This window comes from Nyctereutes procyonoides, unplaced genomic scaffold (assembly GCF_905146905.1).
Source record: "Nyctereutes procyonoides isolate TBG_1078 unplaced genomic scaffold, NYPRO_anot_genome, whole genome shotgun sequence".
NCBI classification, from domain to species: Eukaryota; Metazoa; Chordata; class Mammalia; order Carnivora; family Canidae; genus Nyctereutes; species Nyctereutes procyonoides.
Window position 1 is genome coordinate 51,483,239 of NW_026575121.1, and position 27,773 is coordinate 51,511,011.

General features: G+C 35.3%; 1 protein-coding gene across 3 annotated transcripts in view; it reads right to left on the bottom strand.

Moving 5' to 3' along the window:
* FGF14 (fibroblast growth factor 14) overlaps positions 1 to 27,773 on the bottom strand; it is a 613,348-nt gene that overhangs the window by 109,837 nt on the left and 475,738 nt on the right. For 2 of the 3 annotated variants that reach the window (XM_055335922.1, XM_055335924.1), the window contains exons 2-3: positions 14,796 to 14,906; positions 8,738 to 8,841 (exon numbers count right to left, since the gene is read on the bottom strand). In XM_055335922.1, the coding sequence (XP_055191897.1) occupies positions 8,738 to 8,841; positions 14,796 to 14,906 (215 nt within the window). The remainder of the gene's footprint in view (positions 1 to 8,737; positions 8,842 to 14,795; positions 14,907 to 27,773) is intronic. The other variant, XM_055335925.1, reaches the window with a different exon arrangement.

The following is a 27,773-nucleotide window of genomic DNA, read 5'->3' on the forward strand; positions in this document are numbered from 1 at the left end:
CAGTCAACTGTCTCAGGCCAATTTCTCTCCTGACCTTTACATAGTGGAGACCCCTTCTCCTTTTCAGAACTGTGCTCTTGGTTTGAAATCCAAATGTCTTATTTTGTTTCTTTTTTGTCGATTCTAAGCAAAACTTCTGTCTCTTCACACATCATCTTGAAGTTCAGGGACACATCTCTTGTCCTATTCTTTTCCAGACTGAGCAGAGCAATCACAGACAAGGCTTTCCTCTATGTTTGCTCACAGGCTGGCTCACCTGGTCAACAGGAAAGGTTAGCATTCCTTATGACCAGGTCATTCTGCTTACTGCAAGGGCCTGACCTGGACCGTGAATTTGTAATCATCATCAACAACAGTGGTAAATATAAAATCATTTAATCTCAATGTCTGGGTCTGGAGACAGTGATGTAGACCCATGTTTATCAAAATGCGCTTCTTCAGGCACCTGCACTGGAAATGCCTGGGATGCATATTCAAAATTCTGATTTTTGAGACATTTGGATTCACTGAATTGGAATCTTTCAGGCTAATGTCCTGGGATCTGGTTACTTACACTGCTATCTGAAAAAGTCTTATGTATGTTGAGGTTTGTGAACCACTATGAGAATATCTGAAGAACTGATAGTCCCTTCCCATATCATTAGCATCATTTTTACACAAACTACAAATTTAACTTGGCTAGTCTTCTGCTTTTATTACCCAGTATCCCAAATTGCCTCTACTGGTTCTTTATACTTAGGAATTAAGGAAAATACATGAGAAAGCTTCCTCAAGAAGTCATGTTATTTTATAAAGTTCTTTCTAATATCTAAATTCACTTATGCTGAAGCAGACTCCCCACAATTTCTTCATCATTTGTCTTACATTCAGGAAGAAAAGGGAAATAATCATCATCCATCACAGAGCAATTCTTTCTCTATCTGCACATCATTCTTAAGACAGCCCCTAGACATGGCTCTTTCAGGGTAAAGAAGCTTTGTTATCATCCAGTAGTGGTCCAATGGGGTTATAACCCACCTGGATATTGTGGGGGTAAACTGAGCACGTCCCAAACTCAATGTGGCAGGTTCTTCCACGCATGCCTCCTTCTTGGTTTTGTTTTCTCAGTGAGAAGCACCACAGACTACCAGGTTCTGAGTCAGTCCTCCCAGAGCCAGCTCTGACTCTGTCACCTCTGTACCCAGACCACCATGGACTTCTTTCTACATCTCCTCAGAAACACTTCAAATATCTCCCATCCTTTCCAGTCCCTTAAAATCAGGGGCTACCAATACCATTGTCTCCAGGCCCAGAAACAAAGTTAAGATGTGCATTATCTTCCTTTAAAAAATTCAGGAGAGGTTGTCATTGTGGTTAAAATGTAGCCTGTAGAGCGCATGCCCCATCAGATCACAGAGAGCACACATGTGTGCACTTATGCAGTCCAAACAAAACAAATGTTTGTAAGTTTGCAAGTCCTATTTGGGTGTCTCTCTCTTTCTCTCCCCCCCCCCCCGCCCATTTTCCCTACCTCCCTGGCTGTGGTGAACACTATTCAAGTCTCCGCTTCTATGTATTTGATTTGTTTAGATTCCACAAGTAAGATCACGCAGGTTTTTTTCTTTATGTGTCTGACTTATTTTACTTACTATACCGTCCTCTAGGTCCACCTACATTGCTGCAAATGACAGAATCATCTTTCTTAAGGCTGAATATTTTCCTATTGTATGTACTTAGCATCCCTCATGTGGCCTGTTGCAGCATGGACACACTGTCATTAGTGCCTTTCCACTAATCCTCACCATCACGGGTATAATTCTTTGGAAGCCAAATCTGGCCATACTGTTTCCTTGCTTAGAGAATAACATTAACCAGGCACAGCCAGCATTCTGGAAAGGAGGCTAAGGGAAAGGGAAATAGGGGAAAATGGTCATGGGGTTGGAGCAGAGACGGTATTTTGGGTATGGTTGGAAAGCCCAGACTGGGCTGCAAGAGGGAGGGTCTTGTTTTCTCCATCCCAGAGGGGGAAGCTGGAGCCAGGAGTCAGCTGGGGGCAGGGGGTTCCCAGGAAGGTGATGGAGTGAGCTGAAGACATGGCCTTCCCTCTTGCTTTTCCTTCTGATGTGTCTCCCCTCTTTCTTTCCCTTTGCCATCTGCTCCTCCCATCCCTCTCTCTTTCTTATCTTTCCTTCTTCCCTAATGCTGCCTCGTGAATCTCCCTACTGCTTATTTGTGATCTTCTTTCCATGCTCCTTTTTCCTTCTTCTCCCTCTTAAGCTTCAGTATCTTCTCCCCATGAATCCCAGTCTCCGCCTTTGTACTCCATAAAGTGGTGCTGAAACTTGGATAGCCTAAAAATACATTTATTCCTTTTTATTGCGTACTCTCAACCTAACATGGAGTGTTTCACATTTTTCTTTTGCCCAAAAGGCTACTTAAAATTAGTTACATGCAGCCTACCATTTGCATTTGTTTCTCCATTGTTTTTTCCTTCTGGCAAGTAACCCTAAATAGAATGACAGCATCCTTGCCTTTGTCATAATCAATTATATTCTGTGCATCAGTGTTCAGCATCGTAGGAATTACATGAATACTGGAGGGAAATTAACTGAAGTGCCATACTTGCTTCCTCATTTCTATAAATTATCTTAGCCAAAATACCAAGAAAGGATAATAGCCGTTTTCAAGTTGGGCGATATATCCAACTGAGTCATAATGTGGGAGAAACCACAGGGAAACTTAATGAAAAAAGAAATATTTTTTAAGCAGAGCAAGTAAAGCTTTAAAATATGTGTAAACTTAAGAACTATTATTTAACATTTCATAAAAAGAAATAAAAACACTCTGATCAAAGGTATAATCACGTGAATAAGTGTGTGTATAATTAGAGCACAATATATAATTCCAATGAAACACACACAAATATATGTATATACAAATTGTATATATGTATATATAGTCTCAAAAGGTGTTAGATATTGTTTGTACAAAAGAACATGCATGTAGAGTTATAGATTATTAGAATAACAGATACTAATAATCATCTCAAATTTAATACACTTTTTAAAATAAAGAAACTGACCCATTCAGAGAGTCAGGACTGGATGAAAGGATGGAAAGAAGGATGAAAGGTGGAAAAATGTCCATTCTGAAAGGGGCACCTCTGTAACCAGACGAACTCAGACTCATGATTGGTTATAGTTTTGCCTCCCTGCTCCCAGGGGTCAGAGTATGAAAGGCTGGTCCCCAGGTGAGCAGTCTTCAGATGCTACTGAAGACTTGGTTTAACATCAGATGTTACTAATGGCCAATGGTGGTCACTGTGGTTCAGATGACTTGATTAACCCCATGGACTACCTAGTAACTAAAGAAAAAAAAAGCCAGGAGGCATGGACAGATACCCAAGCAGCACTAGGATACACGGTGAGCAGTTTCTTGAGAATGGATGTCCATAGTGCTATTGGGAGATAGGACGAGTATCAAGGATGGCCAAAAGACTCACATAACACTCCATGAGGATAGAGATTCAGGTAAATGATTGTGTGTTCCTTTATATGAGTAACTCTCAGGGAAGAGTAGAAAACTTTGAAGGAAATTAGGCATCATACTGTGTTAAAAAAAAGTTGGTTCCACTTCTGAACCACAAACTTGAGCAATGATCAGGCGAACAATATCAAGAGGAAAACAGCATTGTTCCATCCCATTTTGTTAGAGCTATCAACCCAAAAGGAAGGCATGTGACTGATGGTAAAGGAGGCAGGGACTCTGGGGCTTTCTTGAGAGGCCCTGAGAAGCTGAAGCAACACAAATTAAGACACATAAAAGATGCATATCTTTATCTTTTGGCACAGAGGGGGGAAGGCACAATCCCTTTTGTAGAAGCTCATGAAAATATTTCTGAAAGATGTGAGTACAATATAGGAAAACTACTGCATGTAGAGTAGGTAAAACTTTGAGGTTCTTGAACATGCTTTGTCCAGAATATGCAGCATTTACCTTGTTTTCCTAAATAAAGATCATTTCATCCCTCCTCCTGGCTCATGTTCATTGTGTATTGAGAGTCTGATTGCTGCAGTAGTGAAGAAGAGTGCAGATACTGCTTCACATTTTCATAGATTTCAATTTAGGGGCAGAGGAAGTTAGGAAAACCAAGTATTTTATTTGCCTCAATGTTGGGTTCTGTACCTAGGTAGTCTATCTAACAACCCTACTCTTACTACCTTGGTCTAAAGCTACCATCATCTCCCCCACTAGCCATTGCAATAATGCTTGCTGTGTGGTTGCTGATTGTTGGGCTATCAGCTTTTGACTCACCTACCAGCAGGCAGGTAGGGGCAGTAGGGAGATCCTTATTAAACTATAGATTCCTGGGGCTCCCACAAGATCTATTGAATTGAAATATCTGGAGTCTGATCCAAGGAATCTACCTTTTCCCTCCTCTTCCCAGGTGATTCTTCTGAGTCCAAATATTTACAAAACACAGTAGCAGTGTACTTTTTTTATTCATTTAAAAAACCTACATGAAAAAGGATTGTCTTTCTCTCTGCTGTATCACTGGGTTAAGAAAATCAGATGAAATATTGATCTTGGGAGAACACCAGGGCTGACTGCAGCCCCAGATGCCTGCATGTGGGTAACAGAAGAATTTACAGCACCATTTGGGATATAATATTCTCATAAATGCCAGCCTTTTATAAGACAGCAATAATGGATCTTGGTACATTTTATGTATGTCATATACCTCATCATTCAGAAAAATCAATCAGACTAAAATTAGAAGTTTAACTCCCAAATTAACTTTAAGCATCCAGGCAAACTTTTTAATTTTACAGATGAGAAACTTGAGATGCAGAGACTGGGGCATGACAACACAGGTCTTAGCTGGATCTGGGATCCAGGTGATCCAGGAAAGCCCAGAGCTCTACCCACCATCAATCTCTTTTCCTTCTTCCCTCCTCTTCTTTTTCTTTTCTCCTATCAAAACTACATTCTGACTTCAACTCATCTTTATCTCTGCCTAAATGATGAATAATACCCTTTCCCTTTCATCCTAAGTTTTTCTTCAGTGTTCCAAATTTACATTCAAACCATGTCTCTCTATGAAGGATTTTCTTAGTGTTTCAATGTCACAGGTTGTTTGAAAAAAAAGTGGACTGCTCCTCACAGCTCAATAGACAGTTTTTAGTCAGTCAAAATACACTTTTCCCAAACATCATATTGAACAAATTCTTTAACATAAGTATTGCCTTGTCAGTTTCTGTTCTGTGACCTTGTAGCCTGTGTTCTACCTTTGAGCAAATTGTTTATATCTGACATTAGATCTCTTGATATACACCTTCAAGGAATATATTATGATCATTATGACCACAAAAGAAATGACTATTGTCATATCAAAGAAAGATTGCACGGGGAACATGTTCCTTCAGCATCAGAAATGTGGCTATTTACATTTCAGACAAGATACATTTTTGCCCCCCCCCCCAGGTGAAATTATCTAACAAACTGAATATCGTTATTTGGATGGCAGGGGCTTATAAGAGTTATTTTCACTGCAAATAGAGAAATATGCACCACAAGTCAAAATACTAGTGTGTTTTTCATTCAACAGAATTCATTTTTGAAAGATTTGAGCATTTTATTTCCTATCTTCTAAACCTACAGATCTTCAAGAAAACTGCTCTCTAATAGGCACTAGTTTACACCATACAAACATTAAGTTGATCTTTTGAAAGTGGGTATAAGCTTAAAACAGATTACTTCATTTCCAAAACTTTAATCTTTATTATTTTTTTTTCTTTAAACCTGAGGTCGACTGAAGGTTTCCTTTTATAACACCTACCTAACTTACTTCAAAACTTTTTAGTTGAGTTAACCATGTTTGGCATGGTTTTTTAAATTTAAATTTCAAATGTTACATGTAATAAATTTTCAGAATCTTAAACATTCAGTAAATAATATCAAACTTTTCCCAGATAGATGTAATTTTCTACGATTTTTTTAAAATTTGAGAATCTCCAAAGGAAACGGATTATGTCTCAAATTATACTTCTTAATAATTGAAATGAAGTTTGTTCCCTAAGTAACAATTCCCTAAAGGTTTTCATCACATCATCACGCATTTATACCTTCTTGTTAGAATAGGTGCCACATCATATGATGAAAAATGTCTGGCACATGGAAGTAGTATAGTGAAACAGTAAGCTAATGAGTCAGACTAATAATGCTCACATCCTGTCTTCTTTATTTACTACCTGGGAGACTGAACAGATTCTTTTTTTTTTTTTCAAGATTTTACTTATTTATTTGAGGGAGAGAGACAGAGATAACGGAGAGCACAAGCAAGGAGGAGAGGGAGAAACAGGTTCCCCACTGAACAGGGACCCCAACTCGGGGCTAGATCCTAGTACCCTGGGACCACGACTTGAGCTGAAGACAGATGCTTAACTGACTGAGCCACCCAGGCACCCTTATTCTTGAACTCTCTGTATATCAATATGATCATTTTAACAGTGTTTGCTTAATAGGATTAGATAAGGTAAAACTGTGCACTGCTTGGAACAGTGTTGGGCAGATGTACTATATAAATACTAGCCATTATTATTATTATATAAGTAGACTTATTATTTATATAGTATGGCAATTGTTATATGGTATTATGCTATATTATTATTTTAGCAGACACTCACTGTGAAATAAATGATTGACTATGGAAATATATTCTTTTTACTGAAATATTTGTAGTTCACATTTCATTACATTGAAATAAACAGAGCACTTGAACTATGGAGTATTAGTAAAGATTGGGAATCACATTTGGTTTGTATCTAAGTCCTTTTCCTACAAGATAGCTGAAGATTGTAAGGGCCTGGCCTAGGCAGTGGGGATCTCTCAGGATAGGGGATGGGCAGATAGAGTGCCTTTTAGTAGATTCTGGATTCAAAGCAGAGTCAAAATGGGAAGATGGAAAGAGAAGAAAGCCAACATCTGTAAATCAGAGAACCAAGCCACCAAAAGGGAGCATCAGATGCCCAGGAACTGGAAAACCAGGGAGGTGAGAGTAGTGAATAATTATTCAATAATAATCCTGAAGCTGTCACTGAGACAAATCCTGGGGTAGATGCTGTCACCCATAGCTAGCTTATGAGACCTGATTCCTGGGCTGCAGGCTTCACAGACTGGGTATTAGTGCCTTCCTCACTTCTATTCCTATTGTGCTCCTTTGACTGCACTAAACATAGCCTGTACTTGTATTTTCAGCAAAGACACACACTCAAGATGATTTCCCTTCCTTAAAAAAAAAAAAGGTATACATGTGCAACCTCATCACAAAAAAATAGAAAATACCTCCCTCAGTAGCAAAAAGATAAAATAAACATTCACATGTCCCCTGATATCAAAACATGTATCAGAGCATAACAAACAGTGTAATAAAATCTTCAATAGGAACAGACAACTAGAGGCTATGGCAGATGCTGCAGCTAATAATTTTTAGGCATCTCAAAGATTACCTGAGGGAAAAGAAAGAAACAAAAATAACAGAACAAATGTCAAATCAATAAAATTGAGTTGTATCTGAATGAAAGCATCTCCAGAAAGTAATCTTTGTCTGAATCATATTTTTCCTAAAGTGGGGGACAGGGAATTCTAGCTGAATCTTGGTCTCGGAATGTTGAATATTCATCTTATGCAACAGAATGCGATTTGCATAATGTAGGGCCCAGGTCTATGTGCAGGAACACCCTTCAGGGGACTCAGATGAAGCTTCCAGAATAACAAGAACATTTTCCAGCTCACCACAGAGGGAATCCGCAACTCAATTTCATTTTATTTGACAGGATTTCCCAGATTTGCTCCAGAAAATGCCCCAGAGAATATTTCTGCTTAAGTTGTGTGTGTGTGTGTGTGTGAGTCTGTATATACGTTTACATTTAGTTTTTTGATGGTAATATTTAGCAACAGCAGAGTTTTAAAAAAATTATATGAAGATGACATGCAAACCCACATAAGAGCATTTTTCTCTGAGGCACCATGAATTTAACCTGGCAATTTCTGCTCAGAGGACAGTGAAAAGAAATACTTTCATCTAGGTCCCTATTGCTTGGTCCTGTGGCAGAAATTACTTCTAACTACACTATAACATATAGATATAACAAATCTGAGTGTGAATTATTTGTAAATAGTAAATATTCCAGAAGATGTCATATGGCTAAAAAGGTACTCAACTTCTAGTACACATTAACACACAACAAAGAAGACTTGCTTAGATTTAAATACAATATACATTTTACATTAGAAGTATTTTCCCCAGTAAAACATTAATACAACCTGAATTTCTATTTTTAAAAGAACTACACTCTTTAAATTTTCTTATTTAGAATTCATGTTATTCTGCTTCTTTTTACAAAATAATCTTCTACTATAAACTTTCTAAGACAAGTACATTTCTAAAGAGAAATAAAAAACATATTAACATCAATTCTTTTGAAATTACTCAATTGTCTACAAACTCGTTCATTTTTTAAAAATATGCAAATGCACAACTTTAAGAAGTAATATTACTTTTCTCTTTGATATACTGATATTATCAAACGTTGATGAATAATGAATAAACAGCCCATATAGCATCGTAGTAGAGATCAAATATTAAAGCAAAAATGGCAGAATCAATAGATACAGATCCTTTTCATTTTTGTTTTTGCTGCTACTGGTATTTTGCAAACATTGAATGAATAACCAATATATTTGGCTTGTTACTTACTGATGGGTAGAGGTAACCTTCTCCATTCATGGCTATATACAACCCTGTCTTCACTCCCTGGATGGCAACAACGCGCAGTCCCACTGGTATGAGGTTGAACAGTGCTGTAAAGATAAACATGGCCTGTCATGAATGGGCAGAGAGAAGCAAAAACCTTGCCATCACTTTTCCCTCCCTCATTTCTTTTATTTAAAAAAATAATAATCTTTGTTACAAACTTCTGAGAAGTTCCAATTAATTAACTTTTATTTCTCTCTTTATAATTAAAATGTTTCTGCAATGGGTAAAATTAGCACTTGAGCTTCATTTTGTACATCTTAACGGTCTGCTTATACCATTCTGAAGAACTGATAGAACAATAAACAGAATCAGGCCTGTAATCATGATTCCCATATCACAGTCTCTGACATCATTTGATACCAAAGGAAATCATCTCTGAAGATTCTCAAAGAGTGGAATTTTTAAAAGTCCAAGTTGAATGCTTATTCTGGTCTTTCATGCAGAAAGTATGCTTTATCACTGCAATGTAGGACAGGCCAGAAGTTAAAAAGGTAATTCCAAAACGGAATTACTCTTGCTGAACCAATATGAGATGCCAGCAGAGCCCAGAAAAGATGTGCACCTGCCAATGTGCTCAATTTAGAAAGAACTAATCATACTGAATGGCATGCACATTTTAGAGACATTTTCTTTACTAATAACTCATAAAACTATAAAAATAAAAGAGGGAAAAGTGTTCAATTTACCCCATCTAAGGGATAAAAACTAATTTATATTTCCACGTTTCATCTCTTTCTTTATTGACAAGGAATGTATTTTTATATTTTTCACATAGTACAGAAAGCAATGTTATCATTGATGTTTTGAAAAACCTTAACATCCTCATAACAGGTTTCCATGCCAAGGTTATATGTTGGCTCTTCAGTAAGTATTCTAGCACCATTCTTAGTAATAACTGCTAGATGGTTTGGGGGACTTTATTATGGATGCACTTATAAGAGGACTGTTAATTATCCACAGTGTGATTATCTGTTTCCATTCAAGGTCTTAATGGAAGATTAATTCCAAGCAACTGGACCAGCCCAGAACGGGCAACAACAGTACTGAAAGGCTGAAGTAAACAAGTCAACAAAATACCTGAGGTCAAGTTCTTAACTATATTCCAAAAAAGATAAATAATTGTAAAAACATAGGCAACATTGACTTCAATTTATGGGCCTACTAAGAACATAATTAAAAATGGACTTTATAAATTAGTTTCTATTTAATTCTGAGGCACCATATGTTTTCTCAGAATGAGGGGGGCCATTATACACTCTCTTTCAATTATTACATGCTACTGATCCCAAGATCTCAAGATGTTTCTGATGAAAGGACATGGTGGCCATGGATGTAGATAATTATTCCTACAGGAATATTCAAGGAATGTTTATGGTTAGGTGGATATTAGCTTTCACAATGCAAAATAACACTGGACCATCTTCCATGGGATTTTAGGGGCTCATGTTATGGAAGAATGAGGCTTATGCTTGCTCACTTCTATTACTTAAATAGTAAACATAAGTGGGAGTCATTGAGCAGTATGAGGTACTTGTGTCATTGTAACTCAGTATTCCTTCTTCATGGGAAAGGGCCATTGACCATTCCATTCTTAGCCAGAACACCTAAACTGTCCCATCTCCCTTATATTTTGAAAAGATGGGCACCATAGAACAATGCCTGATTGGTGTGCAAAAATTCTGGAGGAAAAACATAATTGTATGCCTCTCCTTGAAAACTATTCTAACTTAACCCTCTGAAACTTAATTATTCTAATCTTTATATAATCTTAATGGTATTTGTAGGTGCCGTATATTTGATATAGGCCAGTTGTTATACTTCTAGAAAGTAAGAACATCATGAAATCACCAAAATAATGTGATATGGAAAACAGAAAAATTATAGATGATAGTTTAAAATGGTCATAAAAAAATTCTGTTTTTTTCCCTAAGATTTTTGTTGGGACCTGAATTATAAAATGTTAGTTATTATCATTTACGAATGATAATACAAAGTGAATCAATATAACCACTGTCATGTGGGAGGTCATTCAGAGCTGACCATAATGAATCCATGGTGTTAATTATAACTACAGATATCCAATTAATTGAGACATCATTATATTTTTCCATTCCTTTTGTATTTTATATAATTATAAAGCAATGTTTACAAAGCCTAGGGGAGTTAGAATAATAAGATGTACATGCTACTTTGTTTATTTGTGGAATACTCTAGTTTTCCATATAATAGTGATTTTCAACCCTGGCTATACTTTAAAACTAGCTGTATTCATAAAAGAGGACAGCCATGACCAACCACAGACTGACTAAATTAAATAAGAATCTCTGGAGGTGGGGTTAGGGTTTAGAGCATAAGGATTTTTTTTTTAAGTTCCTCAAATGACCCAGAAGTACAGCTGAAGTGAAAACCGCCATCCCAAGATGGTGCAGAGGTGATCAATGTGAGTGGTGGGCAATTTTTTACACATTAAATTATCAGGCCTGGAATTCCTAAGGTGAGAGGAACTGGTTCATGTGAAATTTTAATATTGCTATAGTTACTAGCATATTGATATTTCTATAGTCCTATTCTGCTTGTAGCATTTATTAAGTCTGGTAATGGAAGTATTGAGTTTAAGAGCACAGGAAAACCTCATGGCATCCCCAAAAGCCAATTGGGGGAAAAGAAAACCACCTCTTAATCAAATGCCATAGTTCATAGTAATGGTAACATTTAGTAGGTAGAGGGGAAGCTCGAATAATTTTAAACAAGTAACACCCTTGAAAATAAGTATGGTGATGAAGTAATCTGGATACTCACTTCTTCTTGTTAAAGATCTTTCCAGAAGACATGGAAACCAATAAACACTCAAGTTGCTACAGTATCTTCTCTATTAGAACCAATCATCCATTATCAACCATCTTCTTGCCATCTTTCCTCCCGGAGATTTCTAGATCTGAGGCTAGAAAGCCCTGGGAAGACTTTAGTATGTCAGGTTCACCTGCCTGTTGGCCATTCCCTCTCTTTTCAACTCATCTGAAAATTTGGGCAAAGGCAACTTAATTGGGTGGTTCTGACTTTACCTAGTTTTAAATAAGCTCATGTTTAGTTGTGGGAGATGTATACAACTCAAATCACAAAGATTTGAAGGTTCAAGCCTCAGTTTTGTCATTTGGTAATTTTTAGGGGGGCATCATGGTGACTTTTAGGTTATTTCTCATTTCCCCTACTTACAGATGATTAATCTTTGTTTTATATTCAAATAATTATCAAAAATCTGCAATGCATCTGTGAATTGCTACATCACACACTTCCTCAAATGAAAGGACTGTGCTCCCATTAGGACTTGCCTGCCAGCATCTCTAGTGCTCCCTCCCTTTTTATAGAATACTATTCACAGTTTATGATTTTCTCAAGATTCCTAAGACTGCTGTAATGAACCAAAGAAAAGGAAATAATCTTAAATTCCACCTAAAAACAGTGTGGTTTTCATTTACAAATGTGATGGCAACAAAAGTAGTGTTAATTAGTAACTTCCCATTGCTTTTATAAAGCTGCTATAGTCCTGCCAAGTTTTATTAAATTTTATGGTCATACAATTTTTATAGCCTTTTGAGGAGAGAATCTTTATCATACCCCATTTTGCTCTCTTCTGCTATGTCTTTGCAAATGTTGAAATGGTAACAAAACTAACCTAACTAGTTAAACATGAACATAAAATGCCAACAGAACTTGTAAGTAAAGAAGCTATGGGCCAGTTATTGTACAGGAATGCAAGCCCCAAGAGTGTAGGTGCTATGACTTCGTTCTGGTTTGCTTGTACACAGGAACTCCTCATTCCTCATCAGCACATAGGGGGATTAGAGAGGATTTCAAGTGTTGTCCCAAGATTCTTGTTTCTTCTAATGCAGCTATGCAGCAGGAGAAAAGCCTCACACATTTATGAAACAGAAGATTGTGTATCTTTTGTGTCTCAGCTTTTCAGTTTAGTGTTAAATATTCTTCAGATAACCAGATATAATTACGTGTGTGCATTTAATGCCTACATCTGCACTTTCACAGTGTAGAAAATATCGTGCTGCTTATTGAGTTCTGAAGTAATATGCTATAAAAGATGGTGTCTACCTAACAATTCTTAATTCAATATTGATTTCCATCATTAAAAACAACTAACTTGTTTGGCATTACAAAAACCAAAGAAGATAGGAAAAAATACATAAAAACTTTGAAGGAAATTATTTGTTCTGAGAAGTTCAACTAAACATAATTTCCATATAGCTATGGTTTATTTCCTTTCTTAAAAACCTGGTCATAAGGCATGGCCTCAACTTCTAAGTCAGAATGTCTTAATCTTACAATGATCAGAGTTATGGAAAACTAGTGCTCATGCTCCACTGAACTTTGTTGAAGGAAATCAGAGAATACTGAAGACACCAGCACTTACAAGTCTCAAGAGTCCATGACCCCCACAAGAATAAGACATAAACGAAAGAGAGTGCCTTTTGTCAAAGAATGGGTAGGAGTTAAAGATAGGGAGAAGAAAATGAGCAGACATGCATGTGTTAGCTTGAACTAGAAGAAACTGACATCTTTTATAGATCAAAGATAGTCAAGGACTTATACTTTTAAAAAGTTCAACCTAATAGCAAAATCCCAACAACTAAACAATAGTTGACCTCACTCTTATGAGTAAAAATAACTTATCTTTCTTCCTTGTGTTTGAACTGCTTTACCTTCTCTTCTTCTAAATCGAAGAAGGAAATAAACAACAATGACAGAGAATCAATGAACAAATATGATAGGGAAAAGTTTAAAAGGACAAAAGGACAACATAATAGACACAAAGGGAGAAAAAGATTAGAAATTTAAAAGGAGGAAATGCAAACAGAAAAATTTTTAAATTGAAAGAAAAATTTAAAATGAAGCAAATTCCAAAATCTAAAAAGTAAATGCAATGGCTGGAAAAATATTGACATTTCACATAGTAACACCAAATGCAAAAACAGTCTCCTTTATTAGCTATTCTCAGTGCTATTGAAAATTTGATTACTAAAATTTGAAACAGAAAGTACCTATAATTTGGTCTTGTGTATTCAAATCCTCCCTTCTTTTCATGGAATGATGCTCTATATATGAAGGGTAAGTGTTAAATGGATGAAAAAATTCATATCCATTCCTGATCCACTAGTAATATGTGAATAAATATGTCCAATAAAATCAGTCTTTGCTTTTCATTAATTCTCCTGAGAAGTAGAGAGTGTCTATTTTAGAACTGATGTGCTAAATTAAAAGGAATCCAGTACTAGTATAAATAGAAAATGGGAAAGGAAAAAACAGACAATTGGATAAGGAAGGACACTAAAATGAAAATATGAAGAAAAGATCTATATTTAAAAACAGTAAAATGAAGAAACACCAATACAACCAGGGTCAGTGGCTTTTCAATTTAAGACAAGTCATCACAGACCCAATTCTGTAAAGTAGTTAAACATTTTGTACAATGTATTTAAAGGCATAGAGCCTTCATGTCCTCTCTTTAAAAAAGAGATACTAACTTTTCCTGTTGAATGCAAAGAATTTGAAAAATTACATTTCTGTGATTTGAAACAACTAATCCTTATAGCTCTTGAATTTCCACAGTTACCATTAAAAACCTACAGGCCTAATAAAAATATCTCCAAAGGAAACATGGATTCATCTTTCATCTAAATGCACTAGTGTACTTACTTTACTTTTATGAGATAAAAGTAACAAGAATGCTGGGTCTGATGATTGTTTTAAGGAAAAAAAAAGAAAGAAAGAGAAACTAATTATCTTACAACAACAGGCTTCTGGTGTTGCTCTGTTCCTGTTTTCATCCATGTGGTCTAAGTAAAATTATGACTGGCCTTCTAGCGTGTAACATTTGTAAAAATGAACCAACGTAACAAATACTTGTAAATGTAGTTTAAAAAGTCATTTTTGTAGCAGCGTATCTTCTACCAACTGTGTTAGCGGGTGGCCTGAGGTTGTCACTTACTAGAATTAGTGCTGTCATCCTTGGTTCCATCGAGAGCTCCATCAGGGTGCATTTGCAAGTAGTAGCCTTGCCTGCAATATAACCTGGTCACTATACCCTTGAGCTGGGGATCTGAAAGGCAAACATAGTTATCATAAGCCTCACAACGTGTCACAATAGAGTTTTTTATTTCTTTTTCTGGTTCTTTTCTTTCTTTTTCAGAAGAGGGCATTTGATAGAAGTAGCACCTTTTATTCTATGTCTCCCAGATTCCTCTGTACTTATCAAACCTGGTGCATACTAATCATAGAAGGTCATAAGCTGCATTTGGCAGCTGCAGAAAATGGGTCATTTTATAAAACTAATGTGAGGATTTCAATGATTAATCAGAAACAATTAAGCTACTTGATCTATTGGTTTAATTATTAGTTAAGTCCTAAACTAATTGGTATAATAGTTTAATATCATTCAGGATGAATGTACAAGAGTTTTTACACACTTCTGGCTCTAAGAAACCTTATTAAAGGCTTTTAAATGGATTTTTCTTTTTACTTAATTTGACAAGTAATCCCAAAAGGTGAAAAACCTGTATTTTTTTAATCAAACTAATATTTTGATATGCATTCTTAGAAAAAGCCCTCTTGTGGAGAGTGTTTCTTTGATGTCTAAAGGGTTACTCTAATGGGTATGGAAGCATCTGGTACTCATGCATGACCCGTAGGAAAATGGAAAAGTTGATTTCTGAACTCAGGGTAAGGCACAATAACAAACCTATGCTGTGAGGTCAGTTCTGTGGCCATAATCCAGACAAATTAGACATATTAAACAGATTTATATCTAAAAAGGAGAATGAAATTATAAAATATGGATTTGATTCTTAACCAAAAAGGCAAAAGATAAAGGACAGTGGAAGTTTATTAAAACAAAAAGGGAAATATGGTAACAGACTTCTCATCTGATGATTCATTGAAAAGATAACCATTCAAGTGACCCAGGCTTCGCAAAGGACCAACAGTTGTACCTTTGAATATAAATATTTATATGTAGCTTTTCAAAGGCCATCCCCATCTCATGACTAGATTTGATGTTGGACATCATAGTTCTTGCCATGGCAACTGGCACCTCTCCAGAACTGCTGAATGAGACATGCAAATGCAATCAGATCATACTAACAAAACATTAGAATGGTATAGAATGATGAAGGCTACTACCTAGTAATTGACAGAAAATTTGTGGATTTGCCAACAGGTGAACACACACAAAAAATACACATGCCAAAAAAAAAAAAAAAGGCTGTTCCAAACCAGAATACCCTTAGCTTTTTGTTTAATGCTCAAAAATTTAAAAGAAAATGCCAATATCTATTGTTTTGTACATATGCTATAACCAATCATTTGAAAAGTGAATTTATGGTACACAGATTTTCTTCAAAGATTGAATGAGAGTGAAGAAAATCTGGGGAATAATGCATGAACACCACAGTGTCACATCAATGTGACTAAATATAATAGAGTGTAGATGCTTCTAGAAGACTAGGATAAAAAAAAATCTAAGTGATTATTGGGATTGTCTGACGTATGTTCCTTATTCTGTAGTATACACCTTTAAAAATTAGTATACAATTCTAAGATATGCTTTAGTGGAAAAATTACTCTTGCATCTTAGTCTGCCCATCACTCAGTAAAATTTGACTGGGCTACCAACCCTCTAAAGTATTGAGGATTTCTTTAATTATTTATGCTGCATTGTATTTACACTCATCACTGAAGATAAATAGCATGGAAAAGAAGAGGACAAAGGTAAAAAGGTGGGTTCTTAATTGCCATGAAGACATACAGAGGATTTCAGGGATTGACAATTCTTCTGCAAAACCTTTATGTTCTGAATTATTTATTTTTAATAATTTTACATTTTAGCTTACTACATCTTCTGGACTTGAATTAAGTAGGTCAGGCAAGGCAGTACAAGACACACAACCACCACAAACTCCCTCACACTTAAAGAGAACACTTCTTTTTTTTCTTTTTCTATGACCAAAAAGACAAGGGATAATAAGTATTGATAATGATGTGAAGAAGGAACCCTCTTAACTGTTGGTGGGAATGCAAACTGATGCAGCCACTATGGAAAACAGTATGGAACTTCCTCAAAAAATTAAAAATTCGACTACCAACTCAGTTGATCCAGCAATCCCACTTCTGGGTACATAGCCAAAGGAAGTGAAATCAGGGTCTTGAAGAGATATCTGCACCCACATATTCATTTCAGCATTATTCACATTAGCCAAGATATGGAAACAATCTAGGTGCCCATCAGTGAGTGAATGGATGAGGAAAATGAGTATCTATACACAACAGAATATTATTCAGCCTTCAAAAAGAGGGAAATTATGTCATTTGTCACAACATGGATGAAACTAGAGGTCATAAGGCCAAGTGAGCCCTTCCTGCTCACATTCTCATTTCTAATAAGGAAGTATAAAGAAAACAACGGAACTGTGTTTTTAAGTTCTCACTTAAATTCAAAGAAATGAAACCAAATTGGTTTCTATGTACCTAGTTTCACATTATTTGATGTTTTCTTTTTAGAAACCATAATAACATTGATTGTGCTTTTCTCAGGTGCCAGGCACTGTTCTAAGTACATTACAGGATTAACTCATTGAACTCACCACAACTTACTTAATGGGAAGCCCGCTTTGAAGCTGAGCAAGTGGAGACAGAGCAATGGAGTAATTGACAAAAAGCACAAAACTGACAAGTGTCCAGTTGAGGGTTCAAACATGATCCTCCCCGGCTAACCAGTAAACTACATGGCTTTTGGAAGTTGAACAATTGACCTAAACCATCTTAAAAACCTAAAATAAAATGCAAAGACAATCTTGTTTTCTCTTTTAAACTAAGTTTTTAAAGATTAATCACAATTATATATAAACCCAAATCCTGCATACTTGGAGCTGAATCTGTGATTTAAAACAATAACATGAGGCTAGAATCAAAATGCTTGAAAATCTCTTCTGTGATCTGCCCTACTTTGCCATTGGCCACATCTCCAATAAATCTGCACCTTTGAAACCCTCACCAAAGTTGCAGATCTAATACTGTAGTCTTCAACTCATCTAGTGTCACTCTCCTTCCTTGTACTTGTACCCCTGACTTCATGACTCATGTGAACTGTCTCAGCCGCTCAAGATCACCACCGTGCTTGCCTTTGTCATTCCACTTAAACAGTTGCCTGCTTCCTGCAGATGCTGTCTTCACAATCTCGCTCACTTTCTATTTTCACTGCTGGTAGCACTTCAGCCCCTTGTAACCTCTCTTAGGTAGTTATCCCACCTACCGTGTGCCTGTTCCAATCTATCAGAAAAGGAAACATGCAGTGGCTCTGGCCATCCACTGAACTATTCACATGCCCTGCAGCAGTGGGGCCCCATCTTATCTGCCCAGCTTTGTTTTCTACTACTCCACGCCATACCCTGCACATAGCCCAGGCTGGGTCACTGCTGGCTGCCTACAAATATCCCATAATCCCCCACATTTATCCCATCCTCTTAACCTTCTCTGTCTCAGATATTCTCACCTGCATAAAGATGCTTCCTTGTGCACACATCCACATGCATAAATCTTTGCATATTTTACTCCTTTTCCTCCTTCTCAATTTCAGCTCCATCAACTTTTCCTCTGGGGCATTTTCCTGACACATGAATTGTCAGGAATTCAGACTCCTCCCTTGAACACTTTTATGGCAGCATTCTTCATAGGCATTACTCATTTTTAAAACATCAAAATTATTTAATTTTGAAATATTTTTAATACATTTAAAGTTACAAGAACTAATTCAACCTATATCTATGTACCCACCATGGAGGTTAACAAGTGTTAGTATTTTGCTTTATAATTCATGGTTTGAATTTCACATTTATTCGTGCAATTGTATGATTGATCTCTTTCTCCAAACTGTATTGTAAGTTTCATGAAGGAAATAGAAATGTATAATATTGCTTACCATTACATTCCTGGGGTCTAAATAAATAGGACCTGGGCAATATATATATATATTTTAATGAATGCTGACTGGGTTAGAGTGTAATTTATCTAGTAATCTCATATATTGCTAATAAGAGTGTCAATCAGAACAACAGCATGAAATCCAGGATGGTAGTAGAGCCTAAAAAGTGTCCAAAACTTTTTTTTAGTTGTGCTTTCCAGACTTCTAACTCAAAAATAAATCTTTGGTGTTATAAACTTTTTTGTAATGACGTGTGTATATAAATAAAATGAGTATGACTATTTGAAAAATACTATAAAGATACACGGGAAAGAATACACCAAAATGTGAAATATAAATATATTTTTCTGGTTACTAGAATACATATTTTTCAACATTTTATTATTTTAAAAATTTCCTAAATTTCATAATGAAAATGCAGATTTAAATATTAGTGCCTTTCGACAAAGGATGTGTAAAAATAACATTTCAACATGCAAATAATATTGCATACATATATACAAATATCCTAAATGCATATTACTGTTGTAGATTAACTGATGCCCCAAATTTTCAAGGATTCCACTTATTAGTTTCTCTTTGTGCTTAGTCACATATCCATAAAACCTTCACTATAATCCTCACTTATAAAATTGGCTATTGTGCAATGAGGTCATTTATAGCTCGAGGTCACTTTCAAATAATTAAAAAAGAAGACAAAAAAAAAACTTTCCTCAAAGGCCAAGAGTACAAAGCCAAATAATCATAACAGATACAAAACAAAAGAAAATGAGACAATTTTCCTGAGAAAACAACCACATCAGTTGTATGTGGTCAGGCAATGGTATGATTAAGTTTCTAGATCTACTGTGTAGAGGAGAAAAATCCTACATATTCTCACCCTACAGCAAGTCTCAACTTCAGCCTAATATGTGCTGGACAGCTCACTTACACATATTGATATCAGTAAGATATCTCACATGACTGCCGGAATGAACAAGACCCTGTCTGGGCAGCTGCAAGAGAAGCACTAGTCTCTCAAAAAAGAACATCTACAGTGGGCTGTCTCACCCCAAAGAGGAGGGAAAGGCAATGGATTGCAGTATGTGAAGATCCAATACTGGAGCTTCCTGTTTAATCGTCATCTCCAAAAACGAAAAACAAAACAAAACAAAAAAAAACAACTAAGCTTTGTAAATACTTAACATGAGCTGACTTCGGAATCTTCAGGGTCACATATCATATGAGGTCCTTGAAGTACCTGAGGCAGGTTGGGCACCCTATAATTCTGAGGGGTTGGCACCATGACCTTGGCTGCAGTCATTGTTTCCAATGAGTGATTTGCAATATGCTGAAGTTTATACCTTCTAGGTTAAGAAGGTATATAAATTACATTATCTAGTTTAACTAATGTTGATATATTTTAGGGGGGAAAATCCAACAGACAGTATGGATTAATGGTGATACTCAAAGAAGAAAACTTAACACCAAAAAAACCCCAGCAAAGATGACAAATCCTCTACATGGGTTATAGGGTTAAAAACAAGTACACAAATATGGAACAAAAGCAATGATGACCTCCCTATCTATTCAGATCTAACATGAAGTCAGCCAAAAGTGTTCGAAAATGTTAGGACATCTACTGTGATAAAAATAGAACATCACCCCAAATGAATAGTATGCCTTGAGATATAAAACAGTTAAAAAAGTACATATATGAAACACAAGCTTATAATGAGGTACATGTTCTTTTTTTCATTAAACTAATAGGATAAGAGGGTTTGGTGACATTCTTCTAATGAATGTTAAATAGAAGCCAAGGATTTTGTTTTTAGTACTGATATATATGAAACCCCTACAACCTCAACTGTCAATTAATAACTAAAGAAAAATAAATACCTGAAATCCCACACCTACAGTTTAGCTAGCTAGCCATGTAAAAAAATGCAAAAATATTTTTCAACCCATAAAACTGTTAGAGTTCCTTATTCTTTTCTAAAGTACTTATGAATTCAGAATATTTACTCTGCTTAAGAAAATATGAAAACTATGTCTTAATTATCCTTTTTCCTTCTGTTTTCTCTTTCATTATACTTACCCTATAACACATTTTACTCGAATGTTTTACTAAAAATGTTTTGAGGGTACTCCTTGTCTGGAACTCCATACTAACCATACACTCTGACATTAATTAAAATAGAAATAACGAAAGCTAATGTGCATGTGTTTCAAGAAAAAAATGCTTCATAATATATTAGCCTCAACACTCGAAACTGAAAGAAATGCAAATCAGTTCAACTGCCTTCAGATACAAGGAAAAAAATATCCAACATTTTTAATTAAAACAATCACTCTCTCAGAAGCGGGTTCATTTAAATCAATCACTGTCACAAATTGTTTTCATGCAATGTGCAGACTGACAAAAGAGAAATCAAGATAATCCTTAGAGTGATGGAGATATTTTTAATCATTATTTAAATTGAAAAATGCACAATATGGCATGTGTTTTTATATAGCAACTATAAAACTGTAGATACATCAGACACACCATGTTTGTTTACACATAAATCTCGGTACTAGTTGGTTATCAGTGAAGGTTCTTAAATGTCACTCCTCTATTAGCTATGGAAAAAAATCACATGTTATTTACAGGGTAGAAAGCAATTTTTGGAATAGACATTTTTGTGGCAGAACTAATGAGATTTTGGCACTCCTAGTTGCAGAAAATAGCATTGTGAATAATTTACCCAAAGCCATAAATTATCATATAATTCAGCCATAAAAATAAACCATATCCAGGAGATCTTCCAAAGGGCTGAGAAAAAAGGTGGGGTGGGACATTAGGAAAATGATAAATAAACTAAAGTTATGAAAAAAACCTCTATATCTTTTTGTTAGTGCTTTACCTAGGATGACATTCAATTTCCCCTGGAAATTGCCCCCATGCTACGTCGAGGGTCCATCCCTCTAGAAACCGTGTTTCAGCTAGTTCAGAGTGGTACCAATCCACCATCCCAATCCAATGCATTACTATTTCTGTTCAATTTTAACTGTTGATTCTACAGCCTAGAACAGCCTATCTCTAGTGCCTAACATAATCTTATGCCTATATGCACTAGAGATATAATTTTGCATTAAAAAAACCCAAAAAACAAAAAAAACAGTTCTTGTCCTCAAAGAGCTTGCAATCTACTGAGAGGGATAAGAAAGAATGTATGATTTGGTTTTATGCCAGTTAGTCATGTGTGGAATTATTGGGTTTATGTGTATTCCTGCCCAGCAAATACTAAAGGGATTATAAATCCCTTGATAATTTGCATCGTATGTTATTCAAAGTAGCCTATACTCTGCTTTTGCACATAGCAGCTGTTCAACAAATATCTAATACTGAATCTATTCTTTGAAAGAATCTATATGTAAGGCATTCAAGGCAAGATGCATTTTTGTATCCTTTTTTTTAAAAAAAGATTTTATTTATTTATTCATGAGACACACAGAGACACAGGCGGAGGGAGAAGCAGGCTCCCTGCAGGGAGCCGGATGTGGGACTGGATCCTGAGACTCCAGGACCATGACCTGAGCTGAAGGCAGGTGCTCAACCACTGAGCCACCCAGGTGTCCCGCATTTTTGTATCCTATTTAAGAATTGGAGGAGCAGAACATGCCCTGATAAAAATAAATGTAGGTTTTGAAATGGAAACACCAATAATTAAAAAAAAATTTTTTTTTCCAAAACTGTCTTGGTAAAAAAAAAAATGCCTCTTAGTAAAGTATATTAAGGAAACAACAGTGAGTAGAATCTTTTCTCGAGGAAAATATCTGAAAGGATGACTAAAGGGAAGGCATCCCATAATATCCTGTTCAATATTTGACCCACAGCTCCAAAAAAACAGACAGATCTAATAAGATTCCTGGAATTCCTAATGCAGGGCTGAACTCTCACTAGCTTTCTGAATATTCAGTGTCTACAAGCTCCTAAAGGAAACACATCTTTAGAGCTCAGTTAAAAGCAACTCCTTCCAATAGTATTTTCCAATGAGGTTCTCTAATTGCAAGATTCTAACATATTAGAAACACATTGGAAGTCCTGTAGCCCCAACATAATTCAGCGTTGGACAACAAAATGGCAAAAAAGTTGGATCTACTGTTTCCCTTTATTTATTCATAACTTATAAAGATGAATAATTATAAAACATTGTGTTTGTTGGTTTGCTAACTTACTCCTTCTAAATTGCAATTATATATATAAAAATAAATTGTCAATGTTAATTATATAGCTGCAAAAGACAATATTAAAAATTCTTGTGCATATTTAAATAAGAAGAATATGTGGGATGCTTGGATGGCTCAGTCAGTTGGGCATCTGACTCTTGATTTTGGCTCATGATCTCATGGTTGTGAAGTCAAGCCTCGAGTTGGACTCTGCACTGGGTATGGGGACTGCTGAAGACTCTCTTTCTCCCTCTCCCTCTGCCTCTCCCCCCTTGCATGTTGTTCCTTTTATCTCTAAAAAAAATGAAAAGGAAAAAAAAATGTGTGCCTTTCAATGATGCTTGGGATTCAAGCCAATCATTATTACTATTACATCTAAAGAAAGCTTTGCTAATAATATATCCTGTCACAGATTCCTAATTTATGAATTACTTCATTTCCTCCTGGCCAGAACACATACATGCATATGCAAAGAAGCAGTTTGCTCTGTCTCATTCAGTGTGCTGGTATGTCATTCTGTGTGGCATCTGCAGCACTTATCAATACGAACACATGATTCATGTTCAGATTCTTCATCAATGATATCAAATACTGAAAGAAATTTAACACTGCTTTGAGGACATTTTGTACCAACTTCTTTTTGTTAGTGTAAGTATCAGGATCCACCATGCTGCTAGCTGACTGAGGGTATAATATTTCCTCAATTGTTGAGCAAATAGCTGAGTATTCTACTTAATTTTTCAAATGCTATTGTCATAGGAAGAGTAGAATCTGAGATCCTTCATTTTAGTTGCTATCTAAATGATACTTCCTTTTTTAAGTCTAAAGATACATTTTATTATTTGTGTTCCTAATGGTGTTCTCAGATAAGTATCTCAAGAGTGTTCAAAATCCTTGCAATATTTTTGCAACAAGTACAATTACTAAGTATTTCTAGTTAAATTTCCAGAATATTCCAAGCTTATTCAGTTAGTCTCCAAATGTTCAATGATAACTTTTTATTTCTTAATTAAAAGATTTTTTTAATTAAGAAAACCATGATTGACAATAACTGCTACAAACCTCCTTTGGAATTCTGAAATAACTCACTGCCATCTTGAAATATTGACAGGTTGGAAATTGAACTTATGATACTTTGTTCACAATAAACACACACACACACACACACACACACACACACACACACATGCCAAATAGCAAAGCATGGGGGGAAAAAGTTTTACTTTGCCATTTAAATGGACAAAATCACGTTCTTTAATTTTTATAATCCTTTCACTTTATGCTACTCAACCAAAAAGCCATTTTATACTTACTATGAGATAAAATACAATTGCATATTATAAATATTAATCATGCCTCTCACTATGTTCTTTTTTTTTTTCACTATGTTCTTCATAAAGTTAGAGGCTAATCAAATGTAACCAAATGGCTTGAGGAACATAGGCCCAAGAGTACTCTTAACATTTGCTAATATTTTATAATCAAATACTATCATAATGAACAAATTTCAATGCTGAAATTATAACCGAAAAAGAATGTGAATGTTACGTGAACCATATGCCATAATCTGAGAAAGCTTAATAATTCTTTAAACTGAAGGGTCTCAGACTTTTTAAAAAGTGACTTCAACATCTGACCAAGATAAACAGGGACCAGAAGTATCATTTCACATGAAACAATAAAAAATTGACATATTGAATTCTGCAAGATACTGGACAGCCCCTGAGTTATGAGAAAGAAAAGAGGTGAGTCCTAATTCCTGAGAAATATTCCAGGGCATGGAGAAGGGAGGAGAGCTCAGTGGACTTTCTAAATTGAGGAGATTGAGCTGAGAGTCCAGAAAGACCAAAGTAGATGGTATATAGTGTATTAGAGAAGAGAGAGCTGCTGAAAGAGAAACTTCCAAGATCTGCAGAAAGTTTCCATGAGAATTCACCTCTGTGCTTGTCAGCATTTTATGTAAGGAAGCTATCCCAGGCTGAAGAAAACCATCTGAGAAGATTGGAAGTAGTATTGCTTCAAAAGCACACAGGACTGGAACTATTACCTCAGTCAGTTGTGCAAAGACTTGAAGTGACAATTTGTATGTTTAACTGGCATCTCCAGAAGTTAGTATCAAGACAAGCGGGGAAAAAAATTTGAAGAAACAATGGCTGAAAAATTCCCAAATTGTTAAAAAGTATAAAACCAAAGATCCAAAGAGTTTAATAAACTCTAAAGACAGGAAAAATGACAAAAACTACATCAAGGCACATCTTACTAAAAGTACTCAAAGAATGATAAAGAAACAATCTCTTTTTCTCCCAGAGGTAGGAAAAACACATTATATACAGAAAGGGCAAGAAAGACAGCAGATATTTTATTTGTAACAATTCAAGGAAAAAGACAGTGGAGCAATAGCTTCAATGCACTGAAAGAAAAAAAATATCCTAAAATCCTAAAACAGTGAACATATATTTCAAAAACAAAGGAAAAATAAAGATGTTTTTGGACATACAAAAGAGGAGTGTATCATCAGATGGATTTCATTGCAAAAAATGTTGAGAGAAGGTCTTCAGAGACAAAGAAAATGATACCAGATAGAAATAAGGACCTTCTCTAAGGAATAATAAGCACTACTGATGGTAATACACAACTGATGGTCAATACATATATATTTTTTGTTATTTATATCTCTTTAAGAGATAATTGACTGTTTAGGCAAAAATAATAATACAATGTGGGGTTTATAACATGTAAAAGTGAAACATATGATGACAAGCGGGAGAAATGGAAAAACACTATATGTACTTGAATATACAACATATATGCTATTAGAAAGACCCCATATTTGATTTAATGCTCTGATAATATCATCTTGAAATTGTCAATAATTTTTTAACCATAGGCCTTGCATTTTCATTTTACCCTGAGCTCCTGAATGATATACCATATTCTGGTATTAGATAAGACACCAAAAGCATGATTCATTGAAGAAAACATTGATAAAGTAAACTGCATAAAAATTCAAAAACTTCTTTTCTTTAAAATAAACTGTTAAAAGACCTAAAGACAAGTTACAGATAGGGTGAAAATATTTGCATATTTTACCCTGAATAAAGGCTTGTATCCACCAATACATAAAGACTTAAAACTCAATAATAATAAAACAAATGCACAAAACTATATATCATTTTATCAGAAAATATTTGTGGATGAAAAAGAAGTTCACAAAAAGATGAGCAACATCACCAGTCATTGGGGAAATGAAAATTAAAACCATAATGGATTAGAGTTACACATAGTAGAAGATTAAAATTAAATTTAAAAGTACCAGACAAATTGTTGGCAAAGATGTGAATACACTGAAACTTACATATACTAATGGGAGGAATAGTAAGTGCTCCAATCACTTTAGAGAGCTGTTTGCAGATTCTTAAAATGTTCAATATAAACCTGCCAACATAATCTAGCCATTCCACTCCTAGATATTTATCTAATAGAAATAAAAGCATATGTCCATACAAATCATATATGTGAATGTTTGTTTGTAATTATTTGTAATTGTCTCAAACTGGAAACAACTCAAATGTTTGTTCGATTGATGAATAGATAAACAAACTGTGGGATAGCTATACAATGGAATACTACTCAGCAAAAAATGGGAATGGCCTATTGATAAATGCAACAAAATAGATGGATTCCAAAATAATTGTGTTGAATAAAAGTCATAGGATTCCATCTGTATAATATTCTATAAAATTTAAACAAAAATATAATGTGACAAAAACGATCTGTGACTTAGGAGATTGGTCAAAGACAGAGAATAGCAGGAGCTCAGGAGTGCCAAGAGGCATAAGGAAACTTTTGGAACAGTGGACATATTCATAATCTTGAGTGTGACTCTGTTTTCTTATGTCAAATTCATAAAAGTATACACTTTAAATATATACAGATTATTTTATGACAATTATACCCTAGCATAGCTACTAAAACTAAAAACAGGGCAGCCCAGGTGGCTCAGTGGTTTAGTGCTGCCTTCAGCCCAGAGCCTGATTCTGGAGACCTGGGATGGAGTCCCACATTGGGCTTCCTGCATGGAGCCTGCTTCTCCCTCTGCCTGTGTCTCTGCCTCTCTGTGTGTGTGTGTTTCTCATGAATAAATAAAATCTTTAAATAAATAAATAAACAAACAAACAAACAAAAGGATAAAAAGCATCAATCAATATTAATAAAGGATAAAAGAGGTTTCAGGGTAAAGAATCTTACAGTGGATATAGATGGATTATTTAATAATGATTAAGGAGTTAGTTCATTAAGAATACACAAGAATTCTGAATGTTTATGCATCAACTGATAGCGTTCCAACTACATGAAGCACAAATCAATGGAGCTTCAAGGAGAAATAGAAAAATATAAATTTTTGTCAGAAATTCCAGCTCTATTCTCAAAAATATATGTAACAAACATACAAGAAATCAGTAAGGATATAGAGGAGGAGAAGTCTAAGGCTTGAGGGTCACATGTTAAATTTAATATATTCAGTTAAATCACTACAAACTATGATTCACTTTTCAGAAACTAGAAATGGGATTTTCTAAATGTAAGGAATCTGAAAACTACTATTTGACTCACTCATGGAATTTTCACAGCCACAGACCTATAGCAGGTCATATTAATTTGCTCTCCAGCTGTTACTACACTATCTAAAATTGACGATTAGCATTACAAAGAGTATGATGTTAAGGAATCAAGGGCATCTGTTATCTGTTGAAATTAAAGTATCCAAAGATTCTCAGTGAAAATTATATTGCAAACAAT